This window comes from Schistocerca serialis, chromosome 1 (assembly GCF_023864345.2).
Source record: "Schistocerca serialis cubense isolate TAMUIC-IGC-003099 chromosome 1, iqSchSeri2.2, whole genome shotgun sequence".
NCBI lineage: Eukaryota > Metazoa > Arthropoda > Insecta > Orthoptera > Acrididae > Schistocerca > Schistocerca serialis.
This window is the reverse complement of record NC_064638.1, coordinates 430299669-430326996: the sequence shown is the minus strand read 5'-3', so window position 1 is coordinate 430326996 and position 27328 is coordinate 430299669. Positions and strand designations below refer to the sequence as shown.

Genomic DNA, 27328 nt, shown 5'->3' with positions numbered 1-27328 from the left:
GCAGCTCTGAGGGCCCATTGTAAGAGGTGCAACAAAGGAAGGCACCTTTGATGATGATGATGATGATGATGATGATGATGATGATGATGACTGGTTTGTGGTGCACTCAACTGCACAGTCATCAGCGCCCGTACACATTCCGAATCTGTACACAGTCCAATCTAGCTACTTGCATGAATGATGATTGAATGATGAGGACAACACAAACACCCAGTCTCTGGGCAGAGAAAATCCCCACTCAGCCGGGAAGGCACCTTTTACAGAGAAGGTGATGACATTGTAGCTGGAGTGTAAAATTGTGTCATTTGCATGGGATTAAGATGCTCAACCTTTTTTCTTGCCTCTTCATATGTGAGCATGTCCAGGATCTTATACTCCTGAATTTTCTCTTGAATTTAAAAATGGAGCAATGTGGTGAGCAGGGAGTGGAGCCCACCACAGTTTACACAGATGGGGGGAGAGGTGCAAGGAATGTTCAAGTGCAGCAGATGTCCACAATCCCTGCAGACAGGGGTAGTGGTGCAATGAGAAGACATATGTCTGAACTTCATACACCTGAAGCATCTCATAGGAGGAGGAACACAATGTTTCATGTCCCATCACTAGCCCATCACCTTGACCTTCTCAGGCAACGTATCACCCACAAAAGCTAAGATGAAGGCCCCAATAGCAACTCTGTTTTCGCTTGGTGCCCTGTGGAGATGACAGATGAAGTGCACATCTCTTTGCTGTAAGTTGGCCCACAGCTCATCATTAGATTGTGAAAGTAAATCACAGTGAAAGATGATGGCTTGGATGATATTGAGACTCCTGTGGGAAGTGACAGTCACGTGAATGTCACTGAAGTTTTTACAAGAGAGCAGTGGAAGGAGATGAGGAGATGATGCTATAATCAGGAGGGAACTGTTCTTCATATTAGACATGGCGGTAGCTTCACTATACTTGTCTTCAATGTGTTCCACAAAAAATAAAGGCTTTGTGGCCAAAAAGATGTCCCCATCAGTCCTGGTACAGACTAGGTATTGGGGGGAACATTTTGCTCCTTGTTGTCTAGTCCTGTGTTCCTTCCACAGTGTGGCCATGGAAGTGAACATGTTGGAATTATACTTTGTTGCACCATATGAGGCCTTTCCTTTTGAAGAGACTCCTGGGGCCATGTGACTACCAGCAGGAGAAAATTTAAGTTTCTTCATTAGCAAACTATCCACTATGGTGCCACCCACTCCCAATGGGGACTCTCCCCACATGTGCCACCCAGCCACAGCAATGGCTACCTGGCCAGTAATCCATTGCCAGGAGTCGGGCACATATTCCATGGCATATATAGGGAGTGTGCAGCTCAGGCACCAAAAGAGCGATCCCTTCATGGTCATCATATCATGTAGGTACTTTATGACCTCTCCACAATGGGATGGCTATCATGCTGCGTTCTGGGGATACTACAAAAACAGGAAGGAGGGAGCCAAGGTGGAAAGGTGCAGAGACACAAAATACACCACAGGGGCAACCTTCCCTGCATGACACACACACTTCTGTAAAATTTGGAAAAGATGGCATATCAAACCAATAATGGAGACCATATAATCGTTTGTGGAAAGTGAAGATAGAGCCAGGAGTGAAACTAGAAATCAAGACCAAAATCATGAACCAAATCCAGGCATGTTCTGCATCAAAACAACCATTTAACAGAAAGTCAGAGGAGATAAGAGATAGTCGAAATGTAGGTTTGCACCACAGAAAGAGAAAGTAATGCTACAAATACTCTGTGGTAGTCAAGCACATACTCACCAAAGAGTTATTAGCCACCTGGGGGAAGTAAAACAAGGGTAACAGAATTTAGTTGAATTAAGTCTGGTAATGCTGGGGGAATTAGATTAGAAAATGAGCCACTAAAAGCAGTAGATGAGTTTTGCTATTTGGGCAATAAAATAATTGGTGGCAGCTGAAACAGAGAGGATATGAAATACAGACTGCCAATGGTAAGAAAAGCATCTCTGAAAGAGAGAAATGTGTTAATCCGAAGGCATCTGTCTGGTGAGTTGCCTTGTATGGAAGTGAAACATTGGAAGATAAATGGTTCAGAAAAGAAGAATGCTTAAGATTAGATGGTCAGATTGAGTAAATAATGAAGAGAAACTGAATCAAACTGGACAAAAAATGAAATTCACGGCACGACTAGACTAAAAGAAGGGATTAGTTGATAATACACATCCTGAAGCATCAAGGTGTAGTCATTTTGGGGGGAAGTGTGGGAAGGTGGGTGGGAGGGGTGAGGGGGGGATGAAGATGGGGTGGGGTGGGGGGGGGGGAGAGAGAGAGAGAGAGAGAGAGAATTTATTTTTAATCATGTGGCATCATTAAAAATTATACAACGAAATGAAAGCAATATTTTTAATGAAATTTGTATGGATTACAAAACTCAATGAACATTTGAAACTAGAGCTCCATAATGGACAATTTCTATAACCAATAACATCATGTAAATAGAGCTCACTAAAAATTTAATATTTTCTGCATTAACAGACATTATGACAAAGCACTCAACTGTGGCCTAAATCAGAGCAATTTTTTATTGTAAAAAGAGAAAAATGGATACAAAAATCTTAGATAAAAATCCTCCAGCATCTCAATTTAAAAAAAAAATTTTGAGCAAATCTCAGATCTGTATATACTCTTACTTCTCTTTTCCAGCAAATTAACTTCTTTATAAATGAAGGTAGCTTCTTCACTGACTCTTCTAGATAAATTCAACAGTTGCTTTACTTTTCATTTTCATGTTATCATTTCATTCTGTGACAAATAAAGCTGATTTATCTGCTCTTAACACCATACTTGGGACAGTGAATAACTTTCAAGCTTATGGTTCAATATTATCAAGTATCCATTCAAGAAAACCATCAACTCTTGTATAAACACTTGCTGTTGGACCACACTCAGTTCCTGTTCGGAATGAGACAATTCCAACTTGCTGTACTGGTTTTGAATCATTTGTGTATTTCATAAGTGGACCACCACTATCACCATTGCATGCATCAGGTCCTTGTCCACCTGCACACATTTGTGTAGCCTTTGATAGTGGTTGAACTTGCCTTGACTGCAAAGGACTGCACTCTTCTGTTGGTGTTATAGATACAACTGCAAACTGCAGTACAGTGCTTCCATTTGTGTCCACTGTTTGGAAAAAATTAAAAAATATGTTAAATAATTGTAAAATAATTACATACAAATTCTTTTTAAAGTACAATATTAATAAATATTATTTTATAAGATAACATAAGAATTTGGATATATACTTCCAGGCAAAATACTACATCAAAATGTAATATTAAATAAAGTAAAAAAGAGAAGATGATGGTAAAAGATTGGATAGCATTCAAATGAGAAGTGGTGAGACATATAAAAATAAATCATGAAGAAATTCTGATTGGGCAGCAACAGTTCCATGGGAACTACCACTCCCTGGTATAGAGATACTTATTTCTTCTATTTGGCAGTTAGATTCATCCAGTTCTATTATACCAACTCAACGGAAATGCAAAAAGCATATTTTGTGTTTGTTGTATTGCTTATTATGACTTTGTATTGATTGTCAATGAAACAATGAAAAACAAACCATGTTTTTCCTGCAAGCAGTGCTACTTTTGATTTTTTGTTGTCCCATGTTTTGAACTGTACCATAGAAAAAACAATCATTGAAGTGTAGGTAAATCCAAGATGGGATAATAACAATACTACGAAAAGGATAGATTGTTATGCACCATATAGTGGAGCTGCTGAGTTGCAGATAGACACAACAAAAAAAAACCTTCAAACAAGTAAGCTTTTGGCCGTACAGGTCTTCATTGGAATTGGACAAAACACACACACACACACACACACACACACACACACAAAAAAAAAAAAAAAAAAAAAACAACAACAAAACCCCATTATCTATGGCTGCTGAGGTCACACTGTGAGCGGGGAGGGGCATAGGTGTGTGTAGGACAATAACTAATGGAGATTGAGGCCAGGAGGGTTATGGAACTGTTGGATATACTGTTGGGAGAATTCCCACCTTGGCAATTCAAAAAAATCTGCTGTTGGCAGGAAGGATCTTGATGGCAAAGGCTGTGAGGCAGCCATTAAAATGAAGAACTATATGCTGGGCAATGCACTCAGCAACTTGGCGGTCCAGCTGTTTCCCGGCCATTCAAGCAGACAGACAGCTTGTTGGTTGTAATGCCCAAGTAGAACACAGCACAGTGATTGCAGCTTTGCTTGTAGATCACTTGACTGATTTCACTGGTAGCCCTGCCTGTGATGGGATAGGTGATGCTTGTGAGTGGACTGGAGTAGGTGGTGGTGAGAGAATGTATGGGTCAGGTCTAGATGCAAGGTCCCTGGAGTAGATGACATTCCCCTCAAAACTATTAATATCTTTGGGAGTGATAGCCATAATAAAACTATTCTACCTGGCATGATGCAATAAGTATGAGACAAAACAGCTAGAGACTTTAAGAAGAATGTAAGAATTACAGTTCTAATGAAGGGAGGGGATGACAGATGTGGATATTGCTGAACTATCAGTTTAATAAGTCAGGTATGATTGCAAAATACTGATAAGAATTATTTTACAGAATTGAAAAATCAGTAGAAGCTGGCCACAGTGAAGATCAGTTTTGTTTGGGGAAATATAGGAACATGTGAGACAATACTGACTCTAGGACTTAACATAGAAGATACAATAAAGAAAGACAAACCTATATCTCTATAATTTGTACACATAGAGAAAGCTTTTGATAGTATTGACTGAAGTGCACTTTTTGAAGTTCTGAAGGTGATAGCGATAAAACACTGTGAGCAAAATGTTATATACAGCTTGTACAGAAGCCAGACTGTAGTTACAAGAATCTAGTGACACAAAAGGGAAGCAGAGGTTGAGATGAGAGTGAGAGAGGTTTATGGTCTCACCTACATTTTATTTACTCTGTACATTGAGCAATCATTGGAGAAAACTAAAGAAAAATTTGGAGTTGGGATTAAAATTCAGGGAGAAGAAATTAAAACTCTGAGGTTTGTTGATGAGATTGTAACTCTGTTAGAGATGCCAAAGGACTTGGAGGAACAGATGAACAGAACAGACAGTGTCTTGGAAAGAGATTATGTGATGAACATAACGAAAAGTAAAACGAGGGTAATGGAATCTGGTTGAACTACTTCCAGTAATACTGAGGAAATAAGATGAAGAAATGAGCAACTAAAAGTAGAAGATGAGTTTTGTTATTTGTGAAATGAAATAACTGATGATGGCTGAAACAGAGTGGATATAAAATCCAGACTGGCAATAACGGAAAGGCATTTCCAAAAAAGAAAATTTGTCAACATTGAACATGAATTTAAGTGCTAGGATGTTAGGATGTATTTCCTAAGGGTTTTTGCAGTGCAGCCACAGTCTGTGACAAACAGTCATGATATTCCCACAGTTCTTTTGAAACTGCTACTGCAGCACTGCTATGTGACTGGTACATAGAAACACATTATGAAACAATTGTGTATTTTATATATAGAGTGTAGAAGGAGATTCAAAAAGCCAATGATGTCATCTTTTGGAGTTCATAGTGCTACTATAAACTGTAGCAGCAATAAAAAATATCTCCAAGATTTTAAAAGTTGTGCCTAATTTTGATTGTATTAAAACAAATCGGAAATCCACAAAGAAACTCGTGAAATGAACTACACTACAATCAGCACAAAGTGACAGACAGGACATGCCAAGCATGTAGATATACTCATAATCAGTTACTTTCGGACTTAAACTTCTCAGGTCACAACTCATTTTCAGTCTTAAAAAATTTTTGGTGATACAATTAAGATTCTGCTAATGGGAACTGTATATATTACATTGCACTGAGATTTCATTATTATATGTCTGCATTAAGATGAAATTTACTTTAACTGAATTTTCTTTTTCGTATTGTTTAAAGCCACTGTATGGTTAGTGATTGGGAAATGTTAAAGTCACACCATTAAAAATAACAAGTTCTCAATTTATAGCATACCATTCCTCTGTTACTACACACAGGCCACTTGGAGCACTTGCACCACTTGAGTTGCCACAAATTTTGACAGCTGAAGTGATGCTAGTGCTTTAAATGGCTGGTGTCTAGTAACTTGAATCAGAAAGTTGCATTTTTTTGCCCTGGGGAGTTTCATGGCTGTTTGTCATAGAATTTGGTGTAGCCTTGTGCAAAACTGAAATGTGGGCAATAAGTAGTTCAGATAAGAAGACAAAAGAAGCTTTTGAAATGTAGTGCTACAGAAGAATGCTGAAGATTAGATGCATAATTGCATAATTAGATGCATAAAATTACATAACTAATGAGACGGACTGAATCAAAATGCGGAGAAAAAAATTTTGTGGCACAACTTGACTGAGAGAAGGAATTGGTTGATAGCAGACATTCTGAGGCATCAAGAAATTGTCAATTTGGTATTGGAGGGAAGCATTTGAGGTAAAAATTGTAGACAGAGACTGAGAGATGGATACAGTACCCAGGTTCAGATAGCTGTATGTTGGAATAGTTATTTGGAGATGAAGAGCTTTGCACAGGATAGAGTAGTGTGCAGAGCTGCATCAAACTAATCCCTGGACTAAAGACCACCACCACAACCAGCACCACCACGACCACCACCACAACAACAACAACAACAAGAACAACAACAAGTTTTACTTCATTCTAAAGTTGTGTTGATCTCAATAAGTGACTAAACAGGCAATGCAGCATTGATTATTTGGCATGGCTACCACCCCTTCATGGTTGCAACAGAATTGGCCTGCACAGCAGGAAATGGTGTGAGGTGTGAGCAACTGCACTGATGCTGTGCACTCAACAATTAAATATGAATGGGTAAAGGCATTTTATTTGGTGACATGATATAACTACTAGTGTAATTTTAACCTGATCAAGTGTGTTACCGTCATTACTAAGTGGGCCTGCATGTTATCAGTGCTATAATATTTAGAGAAGGTGAATTTGGAAATTGAGTGTGCACCTGGATAAATTTCTTCCACTTCTTTCTCACTTTGGATGTGGTTTTTATAGTGCATATAAGTTGATACTTGTTGTGTGGATATGTAACACAGTGGGAAATTGTCAGACAACAGTTCTTAAGGTTTTGGGTTCAGCTTTTCCTTGGAAAATGCTAAGTAGAACCATGGTGCAGATTCCACATCAAACTACAGGTTCCCTTTATAACCAGCATTAATATTTGACTGGTTTCTTGCCAGGATACACTAACAACATCAAGACATGATTGGATGATTAATAGTAGTGACAGTGTGTGCTACTTTTTACCTCTTATGTTGAAACTATTTCCTATTTTGTGGTAATGGAACAAACAGCTTGCATGTATTGCCCCAAGAACACTAGATGCTTTATTGCTGCAATAATGAAGCAAAATATGTTGTTGTTTGCTCTTATTTTGTTTTCTTTGGAATCTACCTCTTTTTCCCTGTTATGTAGAATGTCATGAAACTGTGGAAAAAGTGGAAAGTGGAGAGAAAGAGCAGGAGATAGAAAAATTGTAGACAGAAAAAGCAAAGAAGTACAGCTGGTATCTGGAGATGTTTTTAGAAACTGACAGAAATTTAATTTTCAGCATTTAATTTTTAGTAAAATGCTGTGAGCTGCCTAAGAAATCAGACAATTTTATGTCTAGACCTACAGGTGAAGTTTATAGCAAACTGTGTTTTGACAAGTCCAATTACAATGATGCTCTGACTGAAAATGTCAGTGAAACTGTAGATAAGGCAGAAGCCTGTTATCTGAAGGCAGATGCTTATTATCCAATGACTTCCAACAGCTAAAATGATTAAAGAATTTAGTGACAGGAATCTTGGGAAAAAAAATCAATATATCATACCAGATTGATTCCACAGCATGATTTAGAATTTTGACATTTAACACAGAGATGAGAAAGTAATTATGTCTGGCAAATTAAGGACTGAAGTTATTAATTACTGTTGCTGGTCCCTTTAAGAAACATTTTGTTGAACAAACAACTGAGTAGTGAGCAAACATTGCTTCAAGAAAAAATTGAGCAATGGCTGCAGTGGTGATGTGATGTGTTCCTGGTTGGTGCATTCTCCACCCAAGACAGCAACATTTTATATGTATTGCTTCTTGTTTTCCAAGTTAGGTTCCTTGTCTTCTTTGGATTAGTAGGATACCTTTATACAATGTCAAGCACCTGAAAAATGGCCATCATGGGGAGGAGGAGGGGGGTGGGGAGAAGGGGCGGGGGGGGGGGGGGGGGGAGAGAAGAAGGAAAGAAGAACAAGAAGAAGGGGAAGGGGGAGGAGACTCATTGTGAGTGCTTAGTATAATGCAAGGAGCCTGACAAGAATCTCCCTGAAAATAAAAGATTAATTAGTAGAGAAATTTAGAAAGATATAGGAGACATAAAGGGAAAATTATGCAACATCTTAATAGGGGTCATTTGTTGCTTGGGGACACAAAATTTAGCTTTGCATAGGCACAGAGAGCAACTTCAAGGAGACAATGTCACTTCCAATTCTGGAAACTTCCTTTGTGTATTGAGGCTATTTGCCAATTTCAATCCCTGTTGAAAATCAATGAAGTACCATATCTTACCTCTTGCTGCTTGTTCACAATGAGATCAAACATCCAATGTCAACTGGTATTTGCTAGAGACTAATCAGTAAGATATATAAAACTAAAAAATAAGAGCTTTTTTCCTACTCAACTTGTGAGCATATGTCACAAGTTGTCAGATTTGTGGACATAAATTTCATAGGTAAGGTTATACATCTACATGAGAATTTCCTTGGTTTCATTGAAATAAGCCAGGAAGACTTTGACATGACAGCCTCATGAATAACCCCTTCAGTAACTGGGAAAGGACTTAACAGGTACTAAAGATTGTAGGTCACAGTGCCATGAGAATGTTGCAGTGATGGCAGATAATCTAGCTCTCACATGGTGAATTGTGATAATCACACTGAATTTTTTGGGGTGTACATTCGGTCAATCAAGATGTGATTATCATTCTTTGGAACTATTCAAGCACTGTAAATTTTCTTTTCTCAGTCACTGCTGTGCTGAGAGCCACTTAAAAAGGCTGTGCCTATGGTCCTCAAGACTGAATGCAATGCTAGATTGAGTGCAAGGAAAGAAACTGTTCGACGTCTTGGGTAGTATCTTTCAATGATAGTTTGAGTTCTTGAAGACAAGACAGAAGATAACCATTAGACTGGACAAACAATATTTGATGCAAGCCAAACGTGCAGCCACATGTTTAACTATGATTTATTTACCATTGAAATTATGGGACAAAATTCTCACTTACATAGACAAAGGTTATAAAAGGCCACAGATTCCTTCTATGAACTGCCATAATATTGCATTTATGTAATTTGAAAGCTCTATGTGACAAGCTCCACAATGAGAGGAGATAGTAGTCAAATTACTGTATGAAGAATCAGACCTAAGACAGGAAATCTATACAAATAAAATTATTATACTTTTGATTATGTTATTGCTAACATGTGCCAATGTAACAAAACCTGTAAAATAACTATCAGTAGCATCCCTATGATACACCAAGAAATTTTTCCCTTGTCATCACAGAACATAGTCCAGGGTAGTTGGTTGACTTAAACTGCTCTAAACACTCAGTTAATTACAGTAGCATTTCACAGTTCTATTAAATGAAACAAAAGTAAATTATTGTTGTAGGTATATTAACTGCATGTCATCCATTATATAGAGGATAAACTTAATCTGTAACATCTTATCGCTTGGAAAGTTGCAACTGTTACTAAAGAGGAAAGAAGTCATACCCAATGGCTCTCCACTCCATAATGCCAGGAGTAACACTGCAGTGCCTTTCCAAATTATTGGAAGAATGGGATCTCTTCTGAGGTCAATGCCGTACCCACTAGAAACTAGTAAGTCAAGGCAGTGCAGAATGGTGATTTATTGCTGAACACAATGCAGTGCAATCCTTCACCAATCCACACTTCCCAGTTACAGCACCAATCCACACACAGCCATTTGTGCTGTAATGTTAATGGCAGACTACACATGGAATGGTAATTTCCTAATCCAGCTGCTTTTGGTTCCTGATAAATGGTGAGGGATGACACAGAATGTTGCTGGCAGTCCATTACTTGGTCTTTGATGGCAGGCACAGATTTGAAGTGGCGCACAGTACAGGGATCTGCCCTTGTGGTGATCAGACAAGGTTGACTGGAACCTTGACACGGAGTATGTCCAGAATACATTGAAATGTCCATTTGTTTTTAGGTAAATATGTATGTTGTCCACACAACCTCCTTGGGATTTTATTTTAGCCCAATCTACCTAGCTTCTTTTAACCTCTTTGCTTGGGATGTGTTCCTGCCATTAAACTAGCCTGTTGAACATGCAGTTGTCCATGGCATATTGTGAGAAAAGTAGTGCCAGGGATTGAGGGCATATCAGAGAGAAGCATCAGTTAACTGTTAAAACATATATTTTTCAATTGCTGTGTTGTAATATGCATGTTTTAATGTTTACTAACTGTTGTACATGTGTAAACCTTACAATGTATTAAATAATAGAGAAAATAAATAACAATGTACATTAAAGGTGTTCTATCTTGGAAACCAAATAGTATAGCATCCGTCCACATATGAAGCTTTTTTGCTTCAAATTATCATTCCTCTCATATCCCTGAACACTGACTGTTCCTCCTTGGACACCCTGTTTACATTATCAGGTTTGGTAACAACACTAATTCACTCTTATGGCTGTTCTACCTGTCACAGAGAAATGCAACTCTAATAATTTACATAAACACCAATGATATGTATGTGGACAAAGATACACAGACATCTGACCACATTTTGTGTCAAGCAGTGATAATTGTTTACCTGGGTACAAAGGATCATGATTGGCTGCATCTACTGAAATGAATGTAATTTTTATATATGAGGGTGGTCTGTTGTTTACAAAAAACTGTGATTTTCATGTAAGTCATGCAGAACCAAATCATGACTTTTCAAAAATATTTACAAATTGTAAATCATCAGCCCCTTACATTAATTCTGTTATGTTTCTACTTTTTTATTTTTAACACTCCCATTTTCCCCCTCTTTTTTCCTAGTTCTTAACTGCACTTTTTATACCGCTTCTTGTGGCTACTGCTCATCAGTCCATCTTTATTTCTCATTCTGTCCCTCTATCATCTATGTACTACCTTTAAACTCCAACTCTCTCTGACACCTTCCCCTACATCTCCAGCACACCTCATCCTCACAATAACTAGGTCCCTATCAACCTAGGGTGTGAGTGACCAGCCCTTCCTTTCCAACATTCCACAGGCTGTCCACTTCCCTCCCTATATCTGGATCATAACAACAAAGTATGTGGCAGATACATGTTTACAGGACAGCTACCATGGCAGCAGTCGACTAGAGCATGAGAATGGGCACACCTTTTATCCTGCACATAGTTTCATATCGCTCTGCTGCTACCTCAGCTGCCAGATTTCCTGTCAGCTGATACTTGCAGTTTGTGATATAGGGGCTGCAATATGTTGTTACGTGCTTTTTCCTCAAAGTAGTTTTTTATGTGTGAAATGTTGTGAAATTGCTTAGAAAAGTGATAACACTATTATGATCCTGTAAATAAAATTCAACACTTCATGTTAAAGGGGAAAGTATGAATGCACTCAGTATAGAGTTGCACAGTTGCTACTGCTGCTACGGGAGACCTATTGCATTTTCGAGGAACTGCAAACTGATAGTACTCCCCTCTCCCACACTCAGCTGTCAATCACTTTGTTATTCTGGTTCAGGTGTAGACATAGTTTTTTTTCTGCTTGTTTATTTTGGCAAGTATTTTGAATTTCACCTCGTGATGGTAAGTACTAGCTAGCCATTCCACCTCTTTATAATTTTAGTTTCCCCATTTGAATTTTCCTATTGACAGAATTAACAGTATAAATATTTATTATGTTCAGTCAGTTTATAACCTTTGTCAAGATTATTCAACTATTTGCTTTAAATCACCCCTAATACCATAATTATAGTATTTCACAGCCAACAGACCATATGACGTTTTTCTTCAGCTGCCAGTCAATATATTTCAATCAAACTTCAATATGTCAAAGCTCTAGTTAAAATTGTGCTACATGATTATGATCACTCACCCATGGAGAGCTGCAGAATAACTGAATATTTTCAGTTATTTTCATCAGTTTTAGTTCCTGGAGTAACTACCTCGTGCTATTTCTAACAAATATCATTCTAAAGTATATCATTTTTCCTCTCACATGACTAAGATACCTTGCAGTTGCTCAAGCATGATAAAAAGACATGTACACAATTGAAAATTTTACTGATATGCTTATTTATAAATCCAACTATTGAGGCAAAACAGCTGATAACAGACAATCTGTAAAATTCCTCAATTATATTAGGTTGGTCTACATAAGGAGGACTTTTTTTAGTTTATATCTAGTTCCCTGTTTCACCAGCTGTTTGGGGGATCTGTAGTGGAACCTTGTGATTTAAAGACCCAGTATGAATAGATGTACCACTGGTGTTTCAAGAAGATATCCTGAAAGGCCAGCCATCTGAACTCCTCCTCCCAAGGAACAGCTACTTGAAATAATACAAGACAATTGTCTCAGAATATCTTTATTGTCATTTGTAGAGAAGAGAAAATGTCTTCTCAGACATCTTCATTTTACACTAGCTAAACCTAAAAGAGTATGAGAAGTAGAATAAATTGATAAGAAGATAAATAAATGGTTCTCTCCTAACGAGGGAGTCATATGGCACTGTTGGCTGCAGTACCCTGACAGGACACTTGATTAGTTTATGTTTTTCTTCCTCTGTGTACATAGGCCTCTTTTCTTGTAGAGTATGACAGTTGTGTCTTAGTTATATCTGCGGAGTATAGGCGATTGTGATGGATGTGTATGCAGTTTGGTGTCATGTTTATACTGCACAATGACGAGACAAGCTAGGGGCTCAGGTTGCAGCTAAGCTTAACATCCTTGTGCCTATCACAGATGGAGCGAACAACTTTTTGAACTTCCTATTTTGAGGATTAGCCTCAGTCTTTCAGGCAAACAATGAAGACGCTTATTCCAGCCCTGTGTCAGCATATTAATATTTGCCACATCATACTCCTTGAGAAACTTCATAACTTGTAAACAATTGTCATCTGGCTCGTTGACTGTTATGTCAAATCAGTGATGATGACAGTGTGTGGTAAATACTGAATTCTGCTGGGAGACAAGAGGTAGAGACACAATATGGAGCTAGTTGTGTGTGTGTGTGTGTGTGTGTGTGTGTGTGTGTGTGTGTGTGTGTGTGTGTGTGTGTGTGTGTCCATGGCCTATCTCATATACTCATTGTGGGCTGTATTAAGAATCTTAAAGCACAAAGGCATTACCAATCCATACACAATACAGTCACATTTAGTTAACTGATACTAGAGAGGGTTCGTTCGCAAGGAAATGGCTCCAAAAGAACTGTTCACTAAACTGAATGGAGTGGTCCACATTAAAAATTCTGAAATTTAGGAAGATATTTCTGCTTAGAAAATATCACAAGAATTTGATTACATTGCGAGCTTTTATGACTGGTATTTGCATCTATGGCAATTGTTATTATATGGAAATTAGGTAATGGACTAAGGCATGGTTCTACGCCGGTTGTTTTCTCTCCTAATGATTGATACATCACCAGAGGCTATAAAGACTCAGATAGTAGTTTCAAACTTAAATGAGCTCAGCAAGCTGAACTGTTTATAGGTATCCAGACAATGGTCGAGTTGTGAGGTCAGTGTGATTGATGACATCACAATGTGACCATTGCATCGACATGTATAAACAATTCAGCTTGCAGAGCTTGTTTAAGTTCGAAATTTCTGAGCCTTTATATCATCTGATGATGTCTCCAACATTAGCAGACAGAACATCAGGCACAAAGCATGCCTTAGGCTGTGGCCTAATACATGTACATATAACAAACAAAACTGAGATAGAAAACGATTAAAAATTGCTTGGATAGCCAGTAACAAACATTTAGCTCTTGAGAGGAGAATGTGGAGGATACTGACTCAAATTCAGAAGTGTTATAATCCACATCAGGATTATATTCTGCCACGAAAGATAGAAATGAGAGGGAACCACATGGTTCAATAACAATATTTATAGGTTACTGCAATGCATAGAGAGCTTCATGTGAGATCCAAATGAAATTGAATTCTTACTGACAAATAAAATCTGAATTCTTTCAGAACAAGCATAAGAGCACCCAGGAAAGACATGTCCACTGATTTCAGAAGCAAGATATTACTTCTCAACTTGAGGGCCCCCTGCCTCCTTTCCCCTCAAAAATGTTTTGTTCTTACATTAAATCACTCAAAGAATCACGGCTGTACACAGAGGTGTTCATTCAACATGATGGCACACAAATGGAAGATGATGAAATGAAGGCTAAATTCTGCCTTTTTGCCTTACAGAGCTCCTTCACTGATGAAGAACACATCACCCAATTCTAACATGTTTTAAACAAATCCTTGCAAAAATGACAGATGCAGAAGTAAGTGAGGGTGGAACTGAAAAACAACTAAAGTCTCTCACTATAAGAAATGCTATGGGACATGGTGGGATACTCATTCAATTTTATATTAAATATCTAGAAGAACTATTCTCCAATTAAGAAAGATCACAGGAAAGATATGCAAAACAATATGCCTGTTTCACTGATGTCAGTTTGTTGCAAAATTATGGAATATGTTTTGTGCTCACATACAATGGCGTTTTAGCAGACTGAACAACTCCTCGCTAGGAGTCAAAACAGTTTCACAAGCAATGATTGTGTGAAACTTGGCTTTTTCATGAGATGCAGAAGGTTCTAAACAGCAAAGTTTATGCTGATACCATGTTTCTTGACCTTTGGAAAGCCTTTGATACAGCTTCACACCATCATTTAAGTAATTTAAAAAAAAAAAAAGGCTGTAGTCTGTGATGGTACTGAAGCCTCTGTAGCACACAGGACACAGTACAGCTTTTTAATGAGGAGAAATTGTCAGAGTTGAAAATAGCTTTCGGTGTACCTCACAGAAAGTGCTAGGGCCACTTTTGCTAATGATGTACATAATTTGATGCAGAACAATTGATACTGCTTTAGTTAGTAAGGAATTCTTTTCAATGAGATATTATTGTTCAACTGTTTTGCAGTGTTGAGCTCTGTCCTTATGATAGGACAAATTTCCTCTGAATCAATCCACTCAGTGGCAGTGGGTAGAAGTGAACTTCAGATAGGAACTTTCAAACTACTAGGAGACAATAATGATGGAGCTCCTGTGTAGTCTCACAAAATGTCATGTGATCTGCTTTGAACAATGCACATGAAAGGTCACTCAAACAGATCTTATTTTGAAGACAGCCAAATTAAGTGAACACATTTCCAGTTTCAGATCTTTTATCTTCTGCCAGAAATAACACATAATATTTTCCATCAGAGTGCAAGAACATGTCTAAAATACACTTTTCAACCACTGCTGCTCAATTGATTGATTGTTATCAGACTCACCACAGGCTAAGGGCACTAGCTAAAAAACCATCACGCACTAATAAATAGTTCTATAGTAATGTCCTGCTTCTTTTTATTCAGACCTCATATATAAATCACCTGATAGGTAATATCTGAGGCTACCCACAACTGGTGCAGTGACGTCCAGACAGATCACACAATTAGGAAATAGTTATAAAATGCAGGAATGATCAGTGACTGGCACAAAGATGTGTAACTGATCTTTAGTACAGACAAATGTGATTAAAGTGTCTAAAAGGAACCTCCCAGAGTTTAAGGTGGAGTGCCTAAATAAATCTAAATATGGAGAAGGCAGAAACCAGCCTTATATTTACCAGAAAAAATCTAATGAAGTGCAATTCATCCATAACAGTGGCTGCTTATAATATACTTCCAGTATGTATCCCACACAATAGCTACCACAGTACAATCAGAGAAATTCAGGCTTATACAGCTGGACCCTGACAATTTTTCTTCTCACATACCATCTGAAAACAGAACAGGGATGGGTGAAAATAAGTCATGTACATTGGGCACCCTTGATACACACTTTCCTAGTAGAAATGTAGATTTAGATTTTTTGACATATTTAGTGCAAAAGAAAGTCAACATTTCATCAGCTGTGAGGTCTAGGAATGTCATATAGTTTTTAAAGTTAAGAATGATGCCTTCCAATCATAATTTAGGCAGATGAAAAGATTGTTAAAATTATTATTTTACACCGTTTCCTTTTAAGAGAACATAAAATTTTTTGTGCCTGCCTATTCTTCCAAACTATTGATTATCATCTTCAAAATAAGGTTAATAGTTGTGAGGATGTGAATATTGAATATCACCAACAGATAACAAATAATAAATTGGTATTTGCAGTGCAGACATTGTACTATTATAAACTGTTACAAATAAAGGGACACAAAATACTGCCTTCCAGTATACAATTCCTGTACACAAAATTATCTTTAGGATAGTGCCTCCAACACTGTGGCATAAATGTAACTTAGTATCATGTAAGATTTGGCCAATGTCCTTCAAAATCTTATTCATACAGCTGTCACTTTATGTAGGAAAATCTGATGGCTTCAAGATAGTAAAGTAATATAACGTGTAATGATATGTCCAGAAAACACTCTTGAAGGACTTGCAAAATCCCAGGTTTCCAGTTCCCACATAAGAAGATAGTCTTGATGCAATGTTATGGTATAATATTTTTGAGTTGTTAACCTTCTCATATCAGGAACAGAATCGTAATATTCTGTTTCCAGGTATATAAGTCAACTGTCATCATACCTTATCTTGTTGAATAACTAATAAAGGATTTCCCTTGAATGGGGAATAGGACTTTTATTAAGATAAATTGAATTAGATGCACACCGGGAACTGTACCATGTATTCTGGGGAAGACTGATTACAGCTACCATTTGGAAACTGGTGGCCATATACCTCAATGCAATCAGAATCATTACTTAGCTCATGTGTTTCAATTATTCGTAATTATGAATAGAGTGCAGGGTTCAAACAGCCTGTATTTCTGATGAAGAGCCAGTGTTCACGGTATCTCAATGATAGTAGTGGGTAAAGCAAGATGCTGTACAGGTGGATTACATTTAGAGTTGTACAGTGCTGCCTACTTGAATAATTGTAGACCTGTATTCATCATTTGACCAATGTACTGTACATGCTGCCTTCAAAGGTAACATGAAAATCGGGGAATGGCTGGATTGACAACATGATAAACCAACGACAAGGTGTAGTTCAATCTTTAATGTTATCTCAAAACACCTATGTATGTATGATGTGATTGCTCCATGAAGGTGTACAACATATACAGGAATTACCTATGCTACATGAATAAGAAGAAAATTTCCCTAATTGTCAGTGAAACAGTACATTTTTCTTTCATCAGAAATGTATTTTTTACAATGCAGCCCCCACTGGATTTGCCTAGTATTTCATCAGTCAATAGCAACTCTGTAAGGACTGCTAAATACGCATCTACAGCTGCCATCATGGGATTCAAAAAATGTTTTCTAGTAAGAAATTTCTTTAGTTCTGGGATAAAGTGAGTCAGAGGTGGCCAGATGCTTAGGCTGATGCCATGGTTTTTTATTTTCTTAATTTTTTATATATGCTGAAGAATTTGATACGGCTTCACATCAAGACTTAATTGAAAAAGTTTATTTAAAAAAGTTTCCATGACCACTGCCCTACCATCTCCTCCCCATTCTCATCTCCTACACTGTTTATTTGCTACCCTCTGCCAATGCATCCACCCATCTTTCCCCACTCCTCTCCTTTTTTGCTCCTTTTTTCTTCCCTACCTCCCTGCCCCACAATCTCCTGACACTGCACCTGTTGGCATTCTAGTTCCTGTACGCTCCATCAGACAGCATTCATCTCCCTTCCCACCCATACACTACTATCACTTCCCCTTCTTGCCCCCTCCAGATTGCTGCCTGCAGCCCACATGGTAGTTGCATTCTGGCCTGAAATGCTGGAGTTGGCAGTGATGTGTGCATGGTGTGTCTCTCTTTTACTGATGAAGCTTGTGGTTGAAAGCTCTATGTAAGTGTCTTTTAGTTGAGCTTGTCTGCAACTTAATGTGTCTTCTTTACAGTTAGTAGCAATCTGTCTTTTCCTACATTGTTGGTATTTCTACCTGGCGTTTCCATGGTTTGAGTTGAAGTAAATGGTGAGGATGACAATGAGCAATGAGAGAAGCAGAGTCAGGGTTTGAGAAGCATTGTTGGAGGCACTGGATATTCACATTGGTGTAAGCCAAGGGGATGCATTGGCATGTTGTTGTTGTTGTTGTTGTTGTTGTTGTGGTCTTCAGTCCTGAGACTGGTTTGATGCAGCTCTCCATGCTACTCTATCCTGTGCAAGCTACTTCATCTCCCAGTACCTACTGCAGCCTACATCCTTCTGAATCTGCTTGGTGTATTCATCTCTTGGTCTCCCTCTACGATTTTTACCCTCCACGCTGCACTCAAATACTAAATTGGTGATCCCTTGATGCCTCAGAATATGTCCTACCAAGCGATCCCTTCTTCTAGTCAAGTTGTGTCACAAATTTCTCTTCTTCCCAATTCTATTCAATACCTCCTCATTAGGTATGTGATGTACACATCTAACCTTCAGCATTCTTCTGTAGCACCACATTTTGAAAGCTTCTATTTTCTTCTTCTCTAAACTATTTATAATCCACGTTTCACTTCCATACATGGCTACATTCCATACAAATACTTTCAGAAATGATTTCCTGACACTTAAATCTATACTCGATGTTAACAAATTTCTCTTCTTCAGCAACGCTTTCCTTGCCATTGCCAATCTACATTTTACATTCTCTACTTCAACCATCATCAGTTATTTTGCTCCCCAAATAGCAAAACTCATTTACTACTTTAAGCATCTCATTTCCTAATCTAATTCCCTCAGCATCACCTGACTTAATTTGACTACATTTCATTATCCTCATTTTGCTTTTGTTGATGTTCATCTTATATTCTCCTTTCAAGACACTGTCCATTCCGTTTAGCTGCTCTTCGAGGTCCTTTGCTGTCTCTGACAGAATTACAATGTCATCAGCGAACTTCAAAGTTTTTATTTCTTCTCCATGGATTTTAATTCCTACTCCAAATTTTTCTTTAGATTTCTTTACTGCTTGCTCAATATACAGATTGAATAATATCGGGGATAGCCTACAACCCTGTCTCACTCCCTTTCCAACCCCTTTCCAACCACTGCTACCCTTTCATGCCCCTTGACTCTTATAACTGCCATCTGGTTTCTGTACAAATTGTAAATAGCCTTTTGCTCCCTGTATTTTACCCCTGCCACCTTCAGAATTTGAAAGAGAATATTCCAGTCAACATTGTCAAAGGCTTTATCTAAGTCTACAAATGCAAGAAACGTAGGTTTGCCTTTCCTTAATCTATTTTCTAAGATAAGTTCTAGGGTCAGTATCGCCTCACGTGTTCCAACATTTCTATGAAATACAAACTGATCTTCCCCGAGGTTGGCATCTACCAGTTTTTCCATTTGTCTGTAAAGAATTCGTGTTAGTATTTTGCAGCAGTGGCTTATTAAACTGATAGTTCATAATTTTCACACCTGTCAATACCTGCTTTCTTTGGGATTGGAATTATTGTACTCTTCTTGAAGTCTGAGGGAATTTCGCCTGTCTCATACATCTTGCTCACCAGATGGTAGAGATTTGTCAGGGCTGGCTTTCCCAAGGCTATCAGTAGTTCTAATGGAATGTTGTCTACTCTCGGAGCTTTGTTTTGACTTAGCTCTTTCAGTGCTCTGTCAAACTCTTCATGCAGCATCATATCTCCTATTTCATCTTCATCTACATCCTCTTCCATTTCCATAATATTGTCCTCAAGAACATTGCCCTTGTATAGACCCTTCATATACAACCTTCCACCTTTCTGCTTTCCCTTCTTTGCTTGGAACTAGGTTTCCATCTGAGCTCTTAATATTCATACAAGTGGTTCTCTTTTCTCCAAAGGTCTCTTCAATTTTCCTGTATGCAGTATCTATCTTACCCCTAGTGATATATGCCTCTACATCCTTACATTTGTCCTATACCTGCTTAGCCATTTTGCATTTCCTGTCGATCTCATTTTTGAGACATTCCTTATTTTCTCCTTCCATCAATTAAATTCAGTATCTCTTCTCTTACTCAAGGATTTCCATTAGCCCTTGTCTTTTTACCTACTTGATCCTCTGCTGCCCTCACTATTTCATCTCTCAAAGCTACCCATTCTTCTTCTACCGTATTTCTTTCCCCCATTCTTATCAACCGTTCCCTAATGCTCTCCCTGAAACTCTCTACAACCTCTGGTTCTGCCAGTTTATCCAGGTTCCATCTCCTTAAATTCCCACCTTTTTGCAGTTGCTTCAGTTTTAATCTACAGTTAACAACCAATAGATTGTGGTCAGAGTCCGCATCCGCCCCTGGAAATGTCTTACAGTTTAAAACCTGGTTCCTAAGTCTCTGTCTTACTATTATATAATCTATCTGAAACCTTCCAGTATCTCCGGGCTCCTTTCATGTATACAACCTTCTTTCAAGATTCTTGAACCAAGTATTAGCTATGATTAAGTTATGCTCTGTGCAAAATTCTACCAGGCAGCTTCCTCTTTCATTCCATACCCCCATTCCATATTCACCTCCTATGTTTCCTTTCTCTTCCTTTTCCTACTACCGAATTCCAGTCACCCATGACTATTAAATTTTCGTCTCCCTTCACTATCTGAATAATTTCTTTTACCTCATCATACATTTCATCAATTTTTTCATCATCTGCAGAGCTAGTTGGCATATAAACTTTTACTACTGTGGTAGGTATGGGCTTCGTATCTATCTTGGCCACAATAATGCGTTCTCTACGCTGCTTGTAGTAGCTTACCCGCATTCCTATTTTTTTTATTAATTATTAAACCTACCCCTGCATTACCCCTATTTGATTTTATATTTATAACCCTGTATTCACCTGACCAGAAGTCTTGTTCCTCCTGCCACCGAATTTCACTAATTCCCACTATATCTAACTTTAACCTATCCATTTCCATTTTTAAATGTTCTAACCTACCTGCCCGATTAAGGGATCTGACATTCCACGCTCTGACCTGTAAAACGCCAGTTTTCTTTCTCCTGATAACAACGTTCTCCTGAGTAGTCTCCACCCGGAGATCCAAATGGCGGACTATTTTACCTCCGGAATATTTTACTCAAGAGGATGCCATCATCATTTAACCATACAGTAAAGCTGCATGCCCTTGGGAAAAATTATGGCTGTAGTTTCCCCTTGCTTTCAGCCGTTCGCAGTACCAGCACAGCAAGGCCGTTTTGGTCAGTGTTACAAGGTCAGATCAGTAAATCATCCAGACTGTTGCCCCATCAACTACTGAAAAGGCTGCTGCCCCTCTTCAGGAACGACATGTTTGTCTGGCCTCTCCACAGATACCCCTCCATTGCGTTGCACCTACGGTACGGCTATCTGAATCACTGAGGCACGCAAGCCTCCCCACCAATGGCAAGGTCCATGGCATAGGACAATATTTATCCTGAATTGTGGAAGATCATTTCCCTGGCATATCTTCTTCTTAATGTAGCACTGGAACATGTGATAAAAGAAGCTAACCACCATGCCAGGGAAATGATCTTCCACAATTCAGTATAAATATTGTCCTATGCCTATGATACAGACATAGTTGCAAGACCTCCGAGACAACAAAGGAGTCATTTACTGCATCAGAACAGGCCGCTAAGTACATAGGACTGTCGATCAATGAGTCTAAGTCTAAATATATGGCTTGCCGAAGAGCACACATAGGAAACATGCCATAGCCAGTATCCGTATCATGTTCAGAATTTGAGAAGGTTGATGAGTTTAAATACCTGGGATCATACCCAACCTACAACAATGACACATGCAAAATAAAACAATGGCTAGTAACAGCCAGTAGAACTCATTTTAACCCATCCAAATCATTCATCTACAAAACATAAGACCAGTCCTCACATACGTCGCCGAAACTTGACCACTAAGAGTAAGGGATACCAACATCATGCTGGATGCTTTTGAGAGGATGTTACTCACTGAATAACAGGTGCCTGTTGTGTGGGAGGGAGGTAGAGAAGGTAATATAATGATGGGCATTATACTACATATAAAGAGTTACCTACCAGAAAATAGTAAAGTCAGCATTATTGAGATGGGTTGGGCATGTGGCGTGTATTAGTGATATAATAGTGCTGATGAGGTGGGAATGCAGGAGAGAGAGGCAACAACTGCACAGGATAAGAATGTGACACACTGGCACTGAAGATGGTGATTTCTTGTGGTCCAGAGTGTCGAAGATGAGAATGTGTGGATGTTGGTGCACTGGGTTAGTGGAGCTAGGAATCAGCAAGACCATGAAAGTGAAGGATGTGTCGCAAGGATAAATCCCATCTATCTAGTATGTTAGTGCATAAGTTTGTAGTGTTTTTCTGTAAGTTTAATAAACACAACAGTAAAGCATAACAGAGACTTTAATTATCAATAATATAATCTCCTTCACTATTTACAATAGTCTGCCAATGCTGTTGTAACTTTTCGATTTCATGACTGTAAAAATCATGTGGTTTTGAGGTGAAGAATTCAAGCCATGTTTGGAGTGCATTTTCAACTGGGGGAAGTTACTTGACAGATGTTCAATAGAGAATGGAAAAGGTTGAAATCTGAGGGTGCAAGATCAGGTGATAAAAGTGGATGTGGAAAGACTTCCCAAGCCTACTCCTGTATAGTGTTTTATGTCAGTCCAGCAGAATGCTGGTATGCATTATCATAGAGTAGCTGTATTCCTGGTCATTGTTCTTGGATTTTGTCTATAACATGTTTCAGTTGTTGACAATAAATGCCAGCAGTGATGGTTACACATTGGGGAAGCAATTTATAGTACACCCCACCCTTGCTGTTCCACCAGATGCATAGCATCATCTTTTGTGGGGGGACGTAAGTCTTTGTATAGGGAAGTGCTGCTTTGTTTGGGCTCAGCTATTACTTTCTTTTTCTTACATTAGCATAAAGAGACCATTTCTTGTCACCAGTAACAATACAAGACAGGAATGGTCAGTGTTGTCTACTAGCCAACTGATGACAAGTAAGCAGAGATGTACACATGGTCACTCACTGATTTCTGTGATTTTGGCTTAGAGCACCCAGCAACCACACATCCAGTTTTTGAACCTTTCCCATTGCAGGCAAATGTCGGATGATGGTGTAATGATCACAGTTCATTACATTTGCCCATTCTCAAGTACACTGATGTGGGCCATTGTGGAGCAATGTGTTTAAACTATCTTCATCAAACCCTGAAGGTCTTCCTGAACATGGTGAGTCTCTAATATCAAAATGATCCTTCTTAAAATGAGAAAACCATTTTGCAGGCAAATGTCAGATGATGGTGTAATGATCACAGTTCATTACATTTGCCCATTCTCAAGTACACTGATGTGGACCATTGTGGAGCAATGTGTTTAAACTATCTTCATCAAAGCCTGAAGGTCTTCCTGAACATGGTGAGTCTCTAACATCAAAATGATCCTTCTTAAAATGAGAAAATCATTTTCTTGCCATGCCCAGTCCAATGGCATTATACCTATACATGGCGTAATGTTTCTTGCTGACTCCACTACTGTCACCCCTCTATTAAATTCAAACAGTGGAATAGGTTGGAAATATTCCAATTTAACCACTTGGTACTCCATTTTCCAGAGTCCACAGCTCCACTCATTAATTAAAAATGAAAAAATGACAATATTAAACTCAAATAGCAACAGAAAACTACAAATAAATAACCTGTAGTAAATGAAACACCAACATGAAAAACGAAAACACTACGAACGTATGCACCAACCTAATAGTTGAGAAAATCTAGTGCTGGATTGAAGCATCCAGATATCATGGGTTGTGAAGCAGCTATTGACCTCAATCATGTGCTCAGCAGCTTTTTCTGCCTCTGGGTGAACAACTCTATCCTTGCTGACAGTCTGGCAGTGGCCATCCATTCTGTTGGGCAGCTGACATGTGGTCACGCCCACATAAAATGCTCTGCCAAAGTTGCAGCAAGGTGTAAATGACATTGCTGCTTTCGCAGGTTGCCCTACCTCAGACAGGGTAGGGTAAGGCTGTGACAGGACTGCAACAGAAATACTGGGTTGGTGGATTGGAAAAAAATTGCTCTTGTGTCTTCCCCAGGGATACAACCCCTGTGGGAATAGATTGGGAGAGGGTAGTAACATAAGGATGGGCCAGGATGATGTGTTGGTTGGGTGGGTGGCAGAGTACCAGTTTAGGATGGGTGGGAAGGATTGCGAGTAACATGTCCTGTATTTCCAGGTATGATGATAGATGGCCTAAACCCTGCCAAAGGACTCAGTTTAGTTGCCCCAGGGCAGTGCCATATGACACAATCCCCCAAACCCTCCAACTGCTAAATTGCAATCCTGCCATTTTTTGTTCAGTGGGGACAATGTACCTGCACAGGTGTGTGTGTGTGTGTGTGTGTGTGTGTGTGTGTGGGCGCGCGCGCGCGTGCGCTAGCGCTTGTTAAAGGATGGGTCTGAAAGCTAGCAATTCTTTTCTGTGTGCATTTTGATGACTCAGTGGTTCTACTATGCAACAAATGTTACAGCAGTTATTTTTAACATGCTTGCATCTCCTACCCATTCCCCTTCCCATTTCCCTTCTCATTCCATGTATTATCTAAAGAACTGTTTTGACTGCAAAATATGCATGGTTTTAAAAGAAGTTCTAGAAGTTATAAGAGTTATTGAATACTTTCTGCACTAATGGGTCTAAATTTGAAATATTTAGATGGGGAATTCTTGTGATGTGATACTAATATTCTTTTTCATCTATATCATGGTGGTGTGCATTTTTTGTGATGATACTGCTAAATTGCTGATATGAGAAATAATAGTACTGTTGTGGGCAAAATCTTCGTAAATAGCAAAGGTTAGCAAGCTAATTATAAGGTGACAGCCCCTGTTTGTGAAAGGAATCACTGTAATAACCAATAAAAATAGCTCTAATTATATGTGAAAGTCAGAAAATTAGTCAAAAGCTATGATCATATGGTAGTAACATATTTTTTTGTATACTGATGTTATTTCTAGCTGTGTAAATATGAGGCCAGACTTTTCTTTGTAAACAAATCTGTTGTTTGTTGTCTACAAGTGCTAAAATTATGACATGGGGAGAAACTGAAATCTACCTGAACACATTAGTTATTATTTTACAGTGTCATTAAAATAAATTAGGATGTATGATGTTTAGTTCACAGGAAAGGAGATGATGGGACTGGTCCAGTAATGTCAATAGTAAGCCAGCTTCTCTTTCTGAGCCACCATGTACTGGCATACTATGCCTCACTGTCAAAACATTAGTAAACAACGCATCAGTAAACATGCCTAGGGTCACTGGTTTGTGTGTTGCACAGCTAGTGCATACTGACAAAAATGCTGCCTCCTGTTCACTCTACACCATACTGTTAAAAATTGCAAGTTTTTAAGCACATTGTAGTCTTTTATTTATTTATTATATCTGTGAAGGAGCAAGAAACAAATTTCTAGCAAACATTGGCTCTAAAATGCCTACCTTAACACCTATGAGCACTTGCCCATCTTCACTGCTGTGAAGCATACCTCTTCTACTGAATATGTGCTCACAGATGTTAGGGTATGCATTTTAAAGTCTATGTTAACTAGACAATTTCTTTTTTTTCTTTTCAGTCCATATTACCTCTTCCCATATTATGGAAAGCAAAGAGCTTGCATTAAAAGATATTTGTTTCACAGTATTGAAGATGAAAAAGTGTGCATAGTTCTTAAGGTATCCAATTTTACAGCTCATGTTTACTAGAATTTTTTGCTTCAAATCATTTTTCCTATCATATCCCTAAATGCTGACCATTCCCCATGGGACACCCTGTATTTTCCTTGTTTTCGCACATTTATTTACTGGAAATGGCAATGATGAATAATTGTTGTTGCTGAAGAAGCAAATAGAATTTTTTCATAGAACGAAAAGTTAATTGCTGGTACCATAAAGGTTAATTATAGTTTTCATATTACTAGGGGGTATTTTATGTGATGATGAAGGCATAAAATTGTAGGACTAATTGATGTAACTGTGTGGCAGTATATTTATGAGATTAGTGCCACATAAATTTGTTAGTGTGGGAGTGTGGTGTCAGTCAGTCAATCCATTGAATGTATATATATTTCAAGCAATTTTCACTGCAGGTAAGATTTATATATGGCAGCCTCAATCACAATGTCCATATTATAAAGACTTCCAAACCATTATGCTTATTTTAAAGAAGTCACAACATGAAACTGAAGTACTAGCAGTGCTGTTTTTATGGGGGAACGCTGGGGGATGAGTACCCCTAAACTTTTTCATCGACAAATTTGGTTTTTTTTTTTTTTTTTGTGGTGGAAAAAGCAATGTCACTGACTGTTTCAAGCATTTTGAAGCTGCAGCAACCGTTCTCGACAACTGAATTGCTGGCAGCCAGTTCGACAAGTATGTAGTGCTCTCGCCTGCTAATAGTGGGTGATGGTAGTGCTAAACGGATATGCATATGCTCAAACATTGAGTTACCGATAGATGTCTTTACGGTCCCGCTACCATGATTCTTCGCAAGTCATTGCCATCTTTGTTTTGTTGTTCTTTATTCGTTTGTGTTTGCTGTTCCATTCTTGTCAGTTGTGCGAAGTTTAACAGTGTGTTCTGTCTTTTGTTGAACTTGTGAGTTAAGTTGGAGGTGAGAGATGAGCAGAAAACCAGCAAACCATTTTACTAGTTCTCCTGCTATAATAAAGTCAACTGAAGGGTCCAATACGATTTTTTTTGTAGTTTGACATGTTGATGACGTCATGGCTAAAAGCAGACGTGTGGCATCCTATGCTTCAGTTATAAGTAACTTTCGCTGCATTATATTCAATGTCAGAGTACCCTTAAACTTTTTTTTAGAAAAAAACATTGTCTACTAGTGCCTGTGACATGGAGAATGAGTATTTGTGATAATACTTTATTAGATGAATGAAATTAATCATATGTGCTGGAAAGTAAAGTGTTTGATAAATTGCTTATTTATGCATGTAATAACTCCAAATTTAATGTTTTCTGCGACACTTCTGTCCCAGGAAGCCACTTTGCAATG

General features: G+C 38.4%; 1 protein-coding gene across 2 annotated transcripts in view; it reads right to left on the bottom strand.

The window, feature by feature from the left end:
- Positions 1–2377: 2377 nt before the first annotated feature.
- Positions 2378–27328, bottom strand: part of LOC126472375 (CLIP domain-containing serine protease B9-like) — a 183168-nt gene continuing 158217 nt past the window's right edge. For both annotated transcript variants that reach the window (XM_050099932.1, XM_050099933.1), the window contains exon 7: positions 2378–3171. In XM_050099932.1, the coding sequence (XP_049955889.1) occupies positions 2858–3171 (314 nt within the window). In that variant the 3' untranslated portion in view covers positions 2378–2857. The remainder of the gene's footprint in view (positions 3172–27328) is intronic.